Consider the following 14,980-nt stretch of genomic DNA (forward strand, 5'->3'; position numbering starts at 1 on the left):
AGTGAGAGTGGTCTTGGTTCAAATACCACAGACTTTGACCTTTCAGTCTGAATTTTCATAGATTTTTATTGAATAGTTGTTTTCTTCATTTACTGTTTCCCCTCAGGGACCATTTTCAGAGGCTTTGAATGGTTGTTTTTTAAAATAATTTTCACCAGTTTCACTGAGGAGCGGGGCCAGAGAGCTCCTTGTACTGTGAGGCTAGGAGTCAATCTCTTGTAATTTTTTTTTTTTTTTGAGCTAGTGGTCATGTCTCCTTAAAGCATGACTCAGAAAAGCATTTCCTTCATTATGATCCCTGACCACTCTTCATAAGAAACCCTTAACATGCTCCTGAACATACCAACTTTCAGACGATGCCTGTATGATACAGGAGACCGAGAGAATTTATTTCCCCTGCTGTTTTCCTTAAAAAATGAATTCACTACATGTGGAAGTACTCTAGAAGGGAAAATTTGCACATGACTACAGAGTTGGTGAAGGAAAGGAAAATTAGTAGTAACTAGAGAATTTTCTTTTTTAAGATTTTATTTTTTACACTTCTTTTTTTTTTTTTTAAGATTTTATCTTTTTTTTGGCAGAGAGAGACAGAGAGCACATGAGCAGGAGGAGGGACAGAGGGAGAGGGAGAAGCAGACTCACTGCTGAGCAGGGAGCCCAACTGAGGGCTCGATCCCAGGATCCCAAGATCATGACCTGAGCTGAAGGCAGACGCTTAACCAACTGAGCCACCCAGGCGCCCATTTAAGATTTTATTCTTAAGTAATCTCTACACCCACCATGGGGCTTGAACCTACAGCCCTGAGATCAAGGGTCGCATGCTCTACCCACTGAGCCTAGAGAATTTTAACATGAGGGCACCATAGTATAGTTGATTGAATTCTTTTCAAGTTGACTTGCACGTGTTACAGTTAATTCTTGATTTCTTTGACCTGACTTACACATCATAACCAGCAGGCCCTTCCTCAGTTTTGCTGTCATCTTAAATTAGTTTCCTTTCATTCCCTTTTTTTTTTTCCCTTTCCAGGGGCCGCTCAATAGTGAGTCTTCCAACCAGAGCTTGTGCAGCGTGGGGTCCTTGAGTGATAAAGAAGTAGAGGTAAGAGGCCACATCCACTGTGAGACTTTACATATTCCCACACTTCCAGTCTGGGTTCAAGGACGGCACTGCGTAACTCCAGGACACACTGATTTAGGATTTGTCTGTGCCTTGTATTGCCTTTTAAGTTCAATATTTTGTACATACTCTCTAATTTTCATAATGTGAAAAATTTAACAAAATGCTAATTGTGATGTATATGGTATTTAACAGACTCCTGAGAAAAAACAGAATGACCAGCGAAACCGGAAAAGAAAAGCTGAACCATATGAAACTAGCCAAGGTAGTAATAATTTCACACCAATAAAAATATTAAATTCTTATGTACTTAGAATTTTCCGACTCACAGTAAATAATTAGTTCAGATACAGGGATTCCTAACAAAGGAGATTTGTGTACCTTAAGGGAATACCAGGCTGTTTATTATAGACTTGCCATTTGATATACACCTGACAAAAGTGTCAATTCTCTGGGGACTCTCGTTTTCCCTGTTGTAAGTTAGCGATCTTCTCACCACAGGTTTTTCTTCAGACTAAGCATGTATTATACAGAAAAGAGGTTACATTGGCATTTTAACCATATCTTGCATTAGCTCAGTGATTTGTTAATAATAGGTAACCAGAAATGGTTTTATTTACATGGCTGTCTCTACCTCTTTTTCTTCTGTGGCAATTATTTAGTTGAACATTGGCACCCAGTGGGATAAATCTGTAAATATGATGGTTCTGATGCCAAATATCCGTATATAATTGAGGGAATAAGTGGTTTGCTTCATCCACCCCTCTGAGGAATGGAAGTCGTAGTCTTTTTTTTTTGCATTTTTCTTGTTTTTTTAATCTACAAATTATTTTTATTTTTGAGAAAAAATTCTCCCAAAGTGACATGGTCACAGAGTTTTTTGTGATACAGAGTAAACCCTCTAGTTCTGATGAGTTTGTTTTGAATTCTATGTTCTCTTAATTGAGGGCATGGACTATAAATTAGTTTTATTTTGATTCACAGTTGTAGCATAGATTTGTTAGTGTATTATAAAAGAAAGATTAGCAAATCTTAAAAGAAGGCAATCTCAGAAAAAGTCTTCTTTTCACTGCTTATTAAGTCTTTTATTAGATGAGGAAACTGTCTCTGTTCTTACGATACAGGTAATTTGGCTTACTTGTTAAAAGTGAAGCCAACACTTGAATCTATGATAACGTATACAGTTACTGAATACATAGTACATTTTAGTGAATGATGGTTTACGTATGTTATTGGAAAAACTATACTTACTTTGGTTTCATTTTCAGGGAAAGGCACTCCTAGGGGACATAAAATTAGTGATTACTTTGAGGTAAGTTAAATTTTTGGAAAAAAAAAATCTGTAGTGATTTTTACAAAACTAAATCCTTGCATTCATTTAAGGCTTTAGAAAGCAATATTTTGTCTTTACTGTGCTCTCCTTCCCTTCCTCCCCATCTTCATCAATCTGATGTTGCCCCATCTCTCTATTAAGAGGAAACTGCTGCTGACTTCCTAAATTTAAATGTGTTTATGATGTGTCTTGTCTGTGATGATATAAAAATTCACAAATGAGGTGATTTTTTCTCTCGGCTAGACTAGGTTTCGGGTCTTACAAAGATTGAAATGGAGTGACTTGGACTCTTCTTTTGTCCTCTTCCCTTTAGTGCAGTGGGACACATAGTGAGCTCACTGACCCATCGTTAGTGGTTCCTAAAGAAGACACTAACATCCACTATACCACTGTATTCCTGCTTTCGGGTATTTTGAGACAAGAAGGGAAAACATTCTTCTCTGATGTCCTTTCAAAACCATGTGTACCTTCAGCTTTCTAGCCATGTTTTCTTTATATCTTGGTACATTTCTGCTGGAGCTCCTTCTTAAAATCTCATTGAAAAGATAGCAAAATTTGACTTACATGGCATTTTCTCTTTAGCATAAGATGTATTGACTTATTAAAGGGTCCATATAATTAAGACCTGTTTGTGTGTTAATCTTTTACTCTCCTTATCTGAAGCATAGTACTGTTTTGAATTATTCATATCCATTTCTCCCTGTTGGCCAGTTTGCTGGGGGAAGCGGGCCAGGAACCAGCCCTGGCAGAAGTGTTCCACCAGTTGCACGATCCTCACCGCAACATTCCTTATCCAATCCCTTACCGGTAAGCATTCACCTGGAGAAATTTGACACCTGTTGTAGGAGACGAGAAGCCCAGGAACACTCAAGCAGTTTCTCTTCCATTAATCACCCAAGGGGAATGAGGCATTAAGGAGAAACATTCACAGTATTACCTGTGAACTACTTAGATTCAAGTCTGTATCTATAAATTTATGTTTTACAAGAGCTAACCCTGTTTCTCAGTATAATAAGTTATCTCTAAGCCTACAGCTCAGGGTCCTGTCAAGGAAATAATTGCCAGTTCAAATACTAGGTTTTTATCCTTGCCAAGCTTATATAGTCCTATAATTCTGTTTTTAAAAAAATTTGGTCAGCTCCTGGCATTTGATTGATTTTTCAAGGCTTTCTCAGTGATGTGGTAGAGAAGCTAATGTTAACACAAATATGAGATAGGTTTGTTTCCTTTTTTTTTTTTTTAAGATTTTTTATTTTTAAATAATCTCTACACTCAACGTGGGGCTTGAAGTCACAACCCTGAGATCAAGAGTCGCAGGCCCTACCAAATGAGCCAGCCAGCCCCCTCCCCCTCCCACCCCATTTTCCTTCCATTAAGTGAGAGTTGAAGGTCCTAAAAAACATTTTAGCCAGGTAGTGGTTCTCAGCTGGGGGTAGTTTTGCCTCTCAGGGGATGTGGGGCAATGTTGGAGTAATTTTTGATCACAACTAGAGGATCGGAGGAGGGAGCTGTGGGCATCTAGTAGGCAGAGACCAGAGATGCTGGTAAACATCTTAAAAGGTATACAACAGGCCTCACAATACATTTACCTGCTCCAGATGTCACTGGTGCCAAGGTTGCGACTCCCTGAGCTAGCTAGCGCATACGGGATTTTGTGTTAATTTACTTGAGTGTCGTGGGATAATTTGTTGATACCATACAAGATCTTTGTACTCAAGAGTATGTTCTGGCCACTGATGCCTCAGGTATTGCTTTGGGATCTTGGAGAAAAGGGGTCTCCCTGAGATCAGTTTCTTTTTAGGAACATTGTTGGACTCTGCTGCCTCAGCAGAGTTGGGTAATAGTGCTCTTTCCCTAAGTGAGTCTTCTGCGTTAAAGTATTGAGCATGCACTTCTTCCTCTCTCCTGTCTCATAAAGTCATGCATTCGTTAGGATGACTACAATTATTAAAGCACTTAGGAAAATGTATTCAACTTGAAAATTTGGCTATTTTGTCATCCTTGTCATATTTAAACATGTTAGAAATATTTGATGTGCAGAACTGTTTGGTTAGATTGAGGTTTTTTTGGTAACTGTCGAGAAGGCTTGTGTCTTTATTTTTCTTAATATATGTTTATTTATTTATATAATTAAAAAAATTTTTTAAGTAATCTCTACACCCAACGTGGGGCTCAAATTTACAACCCCAGAGATCAAGAGTTGCATGCTCCACTGACTGAGCCAGCCAGGTGCCCGTATTTTTCGTAACTTTAAAACCAGTTAAAGTGTTTAAAATATTCCAACACAAAAAGGAAATATTACCAGCTCCCCCTCCCCAAACCCCCTTATGCTCCCTGCCAGTTATTAGCCCCCTCCCTGCCATTGAGGACAGGCACTATCCTGACTTCTAATAGCATAGATGTTTTTTTTTTTCTGTTTTTGTACTTTGTATGAAAGGAATCATACAATATGTAATCTTACGCCTGGCTGCTCTCATTCAACATTTCTTCTATGAGATGCATCCATGTTGTATGTTGTTGTAGATCATTCACTGTCATTGGTGTGTGGTACAATTTTAATATTTTTATTTAATAATAATATATTTTAATCTTTAACTATATGGTTAATCTGTTGCCCATCTTCTTCCACTAGAATGTTAATGCCTTGAGAGCAGGGACTTTGCTTTGTTGTTTATTGCTGTTTCCATCTCTCAGTATTTATTATATAAAGGTATACTTTTTTTTTTTTTTTTTTTTACTATTTCTTCGACTTGACATAACGAGATAATATCTTGTTCAATTTTCAATCTCTGACACCCAAAAGAGTGCTTGGCACAAATGGTAGACGTTCAGAACTGTTGAAAGGAAAAATTGATGGATAAAGAATTACTTTATCTTTTTTTCCCCTAAGTGGTTCTTTGTATTTTTTGTTGAAAACAAAAAAGGACCTAGACATGAGCCTTTTAATGCAGGAGTTTGGTAAACTACAGCCCACAGCTGGCAAGCTAAAAATGACTTTTAGATTTTTCAAGAGTTGTAGAGACAAAGCAGAATATATCGCAGACATGATATGTGGCCTAAAAAGCCTGAAATATTTGTCTAGCCCTTCACAAAAAAACGTTTCCAGGAAATCATTATAAAGTTAACTCCATGTAATCATTACTTAGGTCAAGAAGTAAAATATTTCCAGTACCCTGGAATCCTGTGTGCTCTTCTGATTATAACTCTCTCCCTCTACCCTGGAAACAACCAACCACTGTTCTAATTTTTGTGATTATAATTTGCTATTTCTTACCATTTGACCATGTATGCATCCCTAAACAAAATAGTTTCATTTTGTCATTAAGTCAATTTTGTTAATTGTGGCGTTTAATCACAGTGTTTAAATTTTCTATATTCTGATTTTGGGCTCTTTGTTCTAGCAATTACCAAGAGAGGTATATTCATATCTCTCATGGTTGTGGGAGTTGTTTGTTTCTTCCTGTATTTATATTTTTGCTTTGTGCGTTATTAAGTGACTCTCTTCATTTCTTGTGATACTTTTTGCTCTAAATGCATTATATTTGATACTCAGTATATCCAAATCATTGTATGGTATAGGTATTTCCATTTTTATACTATCAACTTTTCATTATTATTTCATTATGTTTCAATATACCTGAAAAAAAATAGTTGAATTATTTGTTTTTTTCAGTCAAAATTATTTTTTTAACTTTAGCATTTATTTTATTTACTATATTGGGTTTAAATATACCATCTTTTAATGTGTTTTCTACTTATCCTGCGTGTTCTCTGTTCCTTTTTCTTTCATTTCTTGCTTTTATTTGGGTCAGGTTTTTTGGGGGGTGGTGGGAATCATTTCGTATTCTCATCCTCCGCTAGTAGCTAGGTCCTATCCTGTGTTTCTCTTAGAAATTACCACATGTATCTTCAGTATGCCTAGGTTTGATGTTAATAGTATCTTTATCCTCCTCTCAAAGAAAGGATGATGTCAGAACATTAACTCCATTTACTTGCAGCTAACTTGGTGGTGGTGGTATATGTTTGTATTTTTTGTTTTTAGCCTCATACAACATTATTTTATGCTGTCAGTGTTCATTTACCTCTTTCTTTGTACTTCTTTCCTTTTTGTATCTTACACCTTCCACCTAGGGTCACTTTCCCTCTGCTTGAAGTACTCCTTTAGTATTCTTTTATATGTATCTGCTGGGGAGTTAACTCTCTGGGTTTTTGTTTGTTTAAATAACTTTATTTTGCTTTTATCCTTGAAAGATATTTTTGCTGTGTATATTAGTTTGGCATTTTTATTTCTCTTAACGATTGAATGTATTATTACCATCTTCTGGCTCCCATTGTTACTATCGAGAAAACAGTTTTCATTTACTTCTTTTTTTTTTATTTTTTATTTTTATTTATTTATTTATTTATTTATTTATTTATTTAAAGATTTTATTTATTTATTTGAGAGAGAGAGAATGAGAGACAGAGAGCATGAGAGGGAGGAGGGTCAGAGGGAGAAGCAGACTCCCCGCTGAGCAGGGAGCCCGACGTGGGACTCGATCCCGGGACTCCAGGATCATGACCTGAGCCGAAGGCAGTTGCTTAACCAACTGAGCCACCCAGGTGCCCCTACTTCTTTTTTTTTTTTAAGATTTTATTTATTTATTTGACAGAGAGAGAGAGAGAACAAGTAGGCAGAGAAGCAGGCAAAGGGAGGGGGAGAAGCAGGCTCCCCGCCGAGCAGGGAGCCCGATGTGGGGCTCGATCCCAGGACCCTGGGATCATGACCTGAGCCGAAGGCAGCCGCCCAACCAACCAAGCCACCCAGGCGCCCCTTTCATTTACTTCTTATTTCTATGAAAGTATCTATTCTTTTTTTCTCCTGGCTGCTTTAAAAATCTTTATCCGTGGTGTTCTGTAGTTTCACTATGATGCATCCTTTTATTTCTCTTGCTTGTGATTTGTTGGGCTTCTTTGTTGGGTCTTGTACCAGTTCTGGATAATTATTAGCCATTGTCTCTTCAGATACTATTTCTGCCCTGTTCTCTTTTTCTTCTTCCTATGAAATTCCAATTAATTGTATGTTAGACCATCTCACCTTATCATCTTGCTTTTTAACATTTTTTTTCTATTTTCTTTTTGTCGCCATTTGCTCCATTCTGGATAGTTTCTTGCCTTCCAGTTCCAGATTCTCTGTTTTGTTGTATCTAATTTGCTGTTAACTCCACTGAATTCTTAATTTTTGTTATTTTATGTTCCCGGCTGATAGTTTCAAGCTTGTCTTCTCTTATTATTTTTTTGTAACCTGGTAGACCTTGTTTTATAATCTGTATTTGATAATTCTGGCATTTGAAGTTTTTGTGAATCTGTTTGTTGTCTCTTTTATGAATCTGTTTGTTTTTCCTAGCTGTTGCTCCAGGCTTTATTTCTTTTATGCTTCGTATTATTTTTTGACTGTGTGCTGTTCATTGTTCCTGAAATATTGTTTGTGAAATTTCTTTGAGATCTAAGACAAAGATGTATTCCTCCAGGGAAAATTTTTATTTGCTTCTTCCAAGTGCCTAGAGATTTCACCCATCCAGTACTACTTTCAGCTACTGAATTTGTGGCTTTTATTTTGTTTGTTTGTTTCATCTACCCATTCAGTATTGATCTGGATTGTGTTAACATTTCTCAGGGGAGCTCCTGCCTCCTGCATTGCCAAGGCAACTTGCTTGTAGTTCCCTGAGGGTGGAGGAAATTTTTCTTCTGGTTTTCATTTTCCCTGAGAGTATAACCTTTGGGAAGCCCTGGAAGCTTGATGTGTGAAGGGTTTCCTGTTGAACCCCTGCCCCCAGTGGACTTTGTTTGGTTGGTGATTATCTGCTTGGCACCATGTGTCCTGGAAATAGAGATTCAAGATCTGCAGGTACCTTTAGGGCAGGTGTGACTTTGGTACTTCATTTATGTGTCTTGTGTTCCTATTTCCCTTAGTTTTGCCCTGGCAGATCCCTACTACCCCCTATTATCAACTCTTCAGTGCTTTTAGTATCTTTTTTTTCCTATTTTGCCCTATTTTTATGATTAATCCTAGCCTGCTGTATTTCCAGAAATACTCAAAAATCTTTCAGCCCTTGGCAAATACTTATTGAGTACATAACAGAATGATTAATTTTAGTATCGTGGCTTCAGAGATAGAATCTTCCAAGTAGTGCAAATATCGTTGTGACTGGGTATCACGAATGCTCTGGAGCCTGAATTTAAATAATTGCATTTGGTTGGGGTAGGAGTGTTGGTCTCAAGGAGGTGGATTCTGCTTACAGATTAAAAAACTAAATTCCTTTGTCAGGATTATTTTGGTTAGTTTATTTTACTTCTATTTTCTAAAAGGAAAATGTTAAGGAGTTTTCCTGATGAAGGGATACATGTTGACTATGAAAGTCCAACTCAGAAGTGGTAAAATAGAAAGTCTCCTCCAGAAGAACTATTATTCAAGAGTTTAGTGGGCATAAACATATACATGTATGTTCTCATATAATGGATTTTCTCATTTCTTTGTTTATTTATTTAACCAATATCATGTAAACACTTTTGTGTCTTATAAATAGTGCTGTAATGAATGTCCTTGTATATATATCTGTACTTAGGCATTTCTTTTCCTTTGGATAAATTTCCGAACTATGATTCCCGAGTCAAAGAATATGCTTACTTTAAAATGTCATCACTTAATTGCTAGCGGATTATCAGCAGTTTGTGGGTCCCAGTTTCTGCGTACCCTCCTCTAATACTAAAGCTTAGCTTTGTAGTCTTTGTCAGTGAGAAGAATACCTTGTTTTACCTGCATTTCTTCATTAGTGATATTAAACATCTTAAGTTTAATGGCCTTTTGGATTTCTCTTTTAATACTTATTTAGGCTCTTTGCCATTTATTTATTGGAGTATTTGTTTTTTTCTTCCTGATGGGTAGGAACACATTATTTTTTAAAATTGTTAACTCATTGTCATTTATATGGTAAACATTTTTGCCTGTTTGAGTTTTATCTTTTAACTTTATGTTGACTTTTGCCATTTGGGTAAAAAAATTTGGAGTCAAATTTATCAATGTTTTTCCTTTATGTCTTAGTGGTTTTGTGTTATTCTAAGATGGTCCTATATGGTTTATATTTTTAATGTCATGCCTAAAAAGTCCTTCACCACTAGAAAGTCATAAAAGTATTTGTTTATATTTTCTTGTAATTTTTATGTATAAGAAAGCAGTCTACTTTTCCCTTTTTTCTAATACCTACACAAATATCCTACCATCTTTTTAATAAGTTCCCACTAATCTGAAATACACTTTAATCGTAACTTATATATCTGTATTATAGGGGTCTGCTTCTGAGTTTTTTATTCTGTGCCACTGATTGATGGGTCTGCTCATGTACCAGTATTATACCAATATAGTTATGTTGTTTTGTAGTATGTTTTAATAACTAGTCAGGTTTCCCTGCTATTCTTTATCAAAACTTATATTGCTAATCATGACTATTTTTCCAAGTGAACCTCAATTACTGTGTGAAATTCCACAAAAACAACCCCCTAAAAGAAAGCAAGAGAACCTCTGTGATCGCTACACCACCATAACACTCTCTCCTGCAGAAAAAAAAAAAAAGTAAACAAAAAGCCTTAAGCATTGGCTTTTAGAAAAATTTGACATTTATAAAATTTGAATGCAGGAGCATAGTATCATTATGTAGGTCATGTTTTACATCTGTCAGTGAAGCTGTGGTTTTTCTTTATAGGTAACCCCCATATTTCTTAAGTTCTAAACTTATTTCTATTTTATAGATTTTTAAAAATTTTGAATCTGCTTTTTCTTCCATTACATATTCTGATAATAATAAATTATTTGTATATGGGGTAGCTATTGATTTTTGTATGTTTACTTTATATTCAGCCATCTTACCGAACTCTTATTTGTTGTTTTTCAATTGATTCGCTTAGTTTCCTTTGTGAATAGTTATATCATCCAAAAATGACACTTTTTAATCTTTTTAATATTTTCCAGTGTTTATACCTCATTTTCCCACCCTTATCATGTTGGCTAAAACTTCTGTAATAATGTTGAGATGATTGTGATATTAATATGTTATCCCCTGTCTAGTTTTCCTAACTCTGATGAAAGTGTCTCTGGTATGGCACCATTGATTTATGTTGATTTCTGAAAAAATACTCTGTTGTATTAAAGATGGATAATTTCCAGTGTTTTTTTGTTTCTGTTTTTTAAGAGTTGCCCAACAATGTGCAAATCCTTTTTGACACCTAAAGGGAAGAATCTTGATTCCCCTTCCCCCACCATTAATGTACTGAATTAATCAGTAGATTTGCTAATAATGAACTATTTTCACATTTCTGAAATAATCCATACATAATTGTGTTATATTATTTTTTTAGTGTTGGAACTTGTTTTGCTTGTATTTATTTTCGATTTTTGCATCTAAGTATAGCATGGTGAGGATAGAATTGAGAGTGAAGTAAATTCTACCTGTAAATTTGGGGACAAATGTCTTAATCTTCATTTACGTACAGGGAAGAAATAACATTTCTTTTGTAGGTTTGAGGCTATTTTGAAGTTGATTTGTTGAACTCTACAAAGTAAACTGCAAATGCAGTTATGCAAATGTAGAACAATGAAGATATAATTTTACAGAACTCGAGTAAGATATTAACTCAGATTTATAGATAGGTTATAATCCATGATGCTGTTATTATGCTTTCCACATTTGTTTTCTGAAAAGGTGTTTTTTCAAAAATACCCTTATTTTCAATAACCGTGTTTTAATCTGTTAGACGTTTTGGCAAGTTTCAGGTTTTCTTTCTCACGTAATGTGTGTGTTTTCGCTCATGTTTTCCAGCGGCGAGTAGAACAGCCCCTGTACGGCTTAGATGGAGCTGCAAAGGAGGTGCCAGAGGAGCAGTCCGCGCTGCCCACCCTCATGTCAGTGATGCTAGCAAAACCTCGGCTTGACACCGAGCAGTTGGCACAGAGGGGCGCCGGCCTCTGCTTCACGTTCGTTTCAGTGAGTACCGAGGCTCAGTTGCTTGCAGATCCTTGTTGCCCTGGAGCTCCTTGATGAAGTTTGAGTAATTATTTTGGTGAAGAGATGATGACGTTTCTAACTATGTGACTTCTAAAGGTAGTGTGGTTTTACTCCGTCTCCCTTGGTACGAGGGGGCTGATAGAGACTGCTTTCCTTCAGTCTGAGCACTTCTGGGGTGCCTGGGTGGCTCAGTCGGTTGGGCATCTGACTCCGGTTTCGGCTCAGGTCATGATCTCAGGGTCGTGGGATTGAGCCCCATGTTGGGCTTCGCACTCAGGGCTCAGCCTGCTTGCCCCTCTTTCTCCTCCCTACAGGTGCTCGCTCGCTCTCTCAGATAAATAAATAAAATCTTTTTTTTTTTTTCTTTTTAAAGAAGCAGATAAACCTTTAAAAAAAAAAAAGTCTGAGCACATCAAGGGAAAGAAAATATGGTTTTAGGTTGACAGAGAAGTAAAGGAAGTACAGAACAAATTCCATTACAGCCGAAGTATGTGTCTAATAAAAAAAAAAAATCTCCAAACTCCAGGCATCACTTATTTGAAGCAGTATTCAGGTCAGTAAAATTTTAGCACGTAGGCAGGCATTCTGTAGCATGTTTGCCAGTCATTTCCCCTCTGTGGTATTTGGATGACCTGTATGCTTGCTTTTTCTCACCTCTTCACAGTTACTTTTTCCAGGAATATTTGGTTACCCGTTGGCTGCTTTCATCTTGCTTCTTTCTCTCTCCTTGAAGAACCAAGAATTTGAGTATTACGATAATTTGACCCCATCTGTATTTGCCAAATTATAATGCAGTTTGACTCAAAAGGTTTTTTTTGTTGTTGTTTTTTTTTTTTGGTTTCTGTGGCCAACTATGGATGGTGTAAGCCAAAAGAAAGCCCCATTGCCCTGTTCTTCCATTCAGAGCTTCCATTATGTGCCCTTGCCCATTCTTCCATTCAGAGCTGACATCACCACTGATCCAAACTCTTTCTCTTCTGCTGGTTCATTTTCTCCACTTACAACCTAAATTTCCTCTTATTTGCTTTGTGGACTCTGAGTCATTAATCCACATGCAGTTGTGTATTCAAAAAGGCCATGAGAACAGTGAGTGCCTTAAGGAAAGGAAATAAAAATTATGAAATAATTAGATAGGGAGCCATTGTGTACCATTTGGAATACTTTCCTACAGTTATTGCTTTTCCTCAAGAAAGAAATATTACAAGTTTTAAACTTACAGAATTTTTTAATTATCAAAAGAATGGAGAGACATCTTGCTTGAAGGCAGTAAAATTTATCTGTGGGTGGCAAAAGAAACACAACATAAAATGGGAGAATTGACCAGTATAATCCTGTGGGTGGGCCTCAGCAGTATGCCATAGTTTGTATGAGAATATCGTGGTTCTCTGTGGTATTGTTCTAGAGAATGTGTCTGTCTGTGTGTATATATAAATTACATTGTGTGTTTACTATTCACGGACTATTAAATCTTCATCTTAGATCTAACTTTCTCAGGCAAAACTTGGATAATCAGAGGTTTATTTGTCCTTACGTTCTTTTATTGCCTTAAAAGCTACCTCCATTTCCCCTGAAGGGAGTTCCCTTTATTCATTGCACAAATACTTACTGGATGCCCACTATGTGACAGGCATATAATTAAGTACACAGGAGGGGCGCCTGGGTGGCTCAGTCAGTTAAGCGTCTGCCTTTGGCTCAGGTCATGATCTCGGGGTCCTGGGATTGAGCCCCACATTGGCCTCCCTGCTCAGCGAGGAGTCTGCTTCTCCCTCAGCCTCTGCCTTTCCCCACCGCTTGTGTTCTCTCTCTTCCTTTCTCTCACTCTCTCTTGCTCTCTCAAATAAATAAATAAAATGTTAAAGAAAAAGAAGTACGCAGGATTTTGATCAGCAAAACTCCGTCCCCTAATGTGAGCGAGCCTTCCATAAAAGGTATGGGCATGCAGGCTTGGGATGGGTGCACATGGATAACCACCTGCTCAGTCCTATCAGCTAGTACACTCAGGCTGTCAGAGGAGTTGCAGATGCTACAGCCAGATTGTTCTCATGTAGAAGAGAGATGGCAGAGAATAGTAAGAAAATGAACATGTCCGTAGAAGGAACAGGGAGATAGTACGAAAAGCAAAGGCCTAAGTGGTTTGGTACAGTTCTGAATCTCTTTTGCTTCTCTGTAGTTCCAGCCAGGATATAAGCTTAGTAATATAGAGAAAGAAGAAAGCAAAAGAGTTAACATTAATGTATAAGAAATGCTTTGAATCAATAAAGATAAGCAGTTTCCCAAAAAAATAGGCAAAGGCTATGAGCAGACAGTTTCACAGGGGGGATATAGGACAAATGATGAGTAACATGAAAAATGCTTAACTTTAGCCGTGGAGAAATGCAGAATATAACAAGGTAACACTTTTGACCTATCAAAAGTGTCAAGGATTGTTTCATTTGATAATTCTCAGTGTAGGTTATAGTTTAGACACATGCAAGTTTCATACTGACCCTGAGTTGGTACAGTCACTTGGACAAATTGGTAATGTAGCTGAGTGTTAAATTTACATACCCTGGAGTCCAGAAACTGTATTCCCATAAAACTATACAAAGATGTTTATTGTTTATAACTGCAGAAATCGGAAGCATTTTCCCTTCACCAGTGTTTCAGAGGAACTTGGAACGAGGGTATCTGTGACCTCCACACTGCTAACCCCAGTGATCATTCTCAGAACTTACTGTCTAGCATGATTCATAAGCCACAGTTGATGACTCCCTTCTCCAAGCACATGCTCTTCTCTTGGCTTCCATTCTTTTGGTTCTTCCTCATTTCCCAGACCACTAAACAGTGGAGTGCCCCTGAGCTCCGTCTTCAGACTTTTGTCTACCTTTATTCTCTATGTAATCTCATTTAGTTTCTTTGCTCTAATTATCACCCATGTGCAGAGCATTTCCAAGTTTGTATCTCCAGCCCAGAGCCCTGCCCTGAATTCCAAACCTATATAGTCAGTTGGCACTAGTCTTCTCTTTATGTCTTTTTTTTTTTAAGATTTCATTTATTTATTTGACAGAGAGAGAGAGCGGGCACACGAGCAGGGAGATCAGCAGAGGGAGAGGGAGAAGCAGGCTCCCCGCTGAACAGAGAGCCCAACGTGGGGCTTGATCCCAGGACCCTGGGATCATGACCTGAGCCGAAGGCAGACTCTTAAACAACTGAGCCACCCAGGCACCCCTCTTTATGTCTAATAAGCATATCAGATCTAATATGTCCAAAACTGAATTCTTCATTTTGTCCCCTTGCTCTAAACCCATTTCTTCCATAGTCTACCACATCTCAGTAACTGTCAATTCTCCTTCTAATTGTTTAAAAACCATGGAGTCATTCTTGTCTCTTCTATCTATTTTATATCCCAATTACAAATCCATCAGCAGATCTTCCTGTTGAGAATATGTCCAGAATTCTACCGCTTCTAACCCCTTCACTTACTTGAACTAAACCATGTTCTCCCACTGAAGT

General features: G+C 37.3%; 1 protein-coding gene across 3 annotated transcripts in view; it reads left to right on the forward strand.

Annotated features, from left to right (window-relative positions):
- Positions 1 to 14,980, forward strand: part of TLK2 (tousled like kinase 2) — a 118,968-nt gene that overhangs the window by 48,198 nt on the left and 55,790 nt on the right. For 2 of the 3 annotated variants that reach the window (XM_021678489.1, XM_044921888.1), the window contains exons 3-7: positions 1,028 to 1,099; positions 1,313 to 1,382; positions 2,386 to 2,429; positions 3,162 to 3,257; positions 11,303 to 11,467. In XM_021678489.1, coding sequence (XP_021534164.1) covers positions 1,028 to 1,099; positions 1,313 to 1,382; positions 2,386 to 2,429; positions 3,162 to 3,257; positions 11,303 to 11,467 — 447 coding nt within the window. The remainder of the gene's footprint in view (positions 1 to 1,027; positions 1,100 to 1,312; positions 1,383 to 2,385; positions 2,430 to 3,161; positions 3,258 to 11,302; positions 11,468 to 14,980) is intronic. The other variant, XM_044921889.1, reaches the window with a different exon arrangement.

The sequence above is a fragment of the Neomonachus schauinslandi genome, chromosome 15, assembly GCF_002201575.2.
Source record: "Neomonachus schauinslandi chromosome 15, ASM220157v2, whole genome shotgun sequence".
Lineage (NCBI taxonomy): Eukaryota > Metazoa > Chordata > Mammalia > Carnivora > Phocidae > Neomonachus > Neomonachus schauinslandi.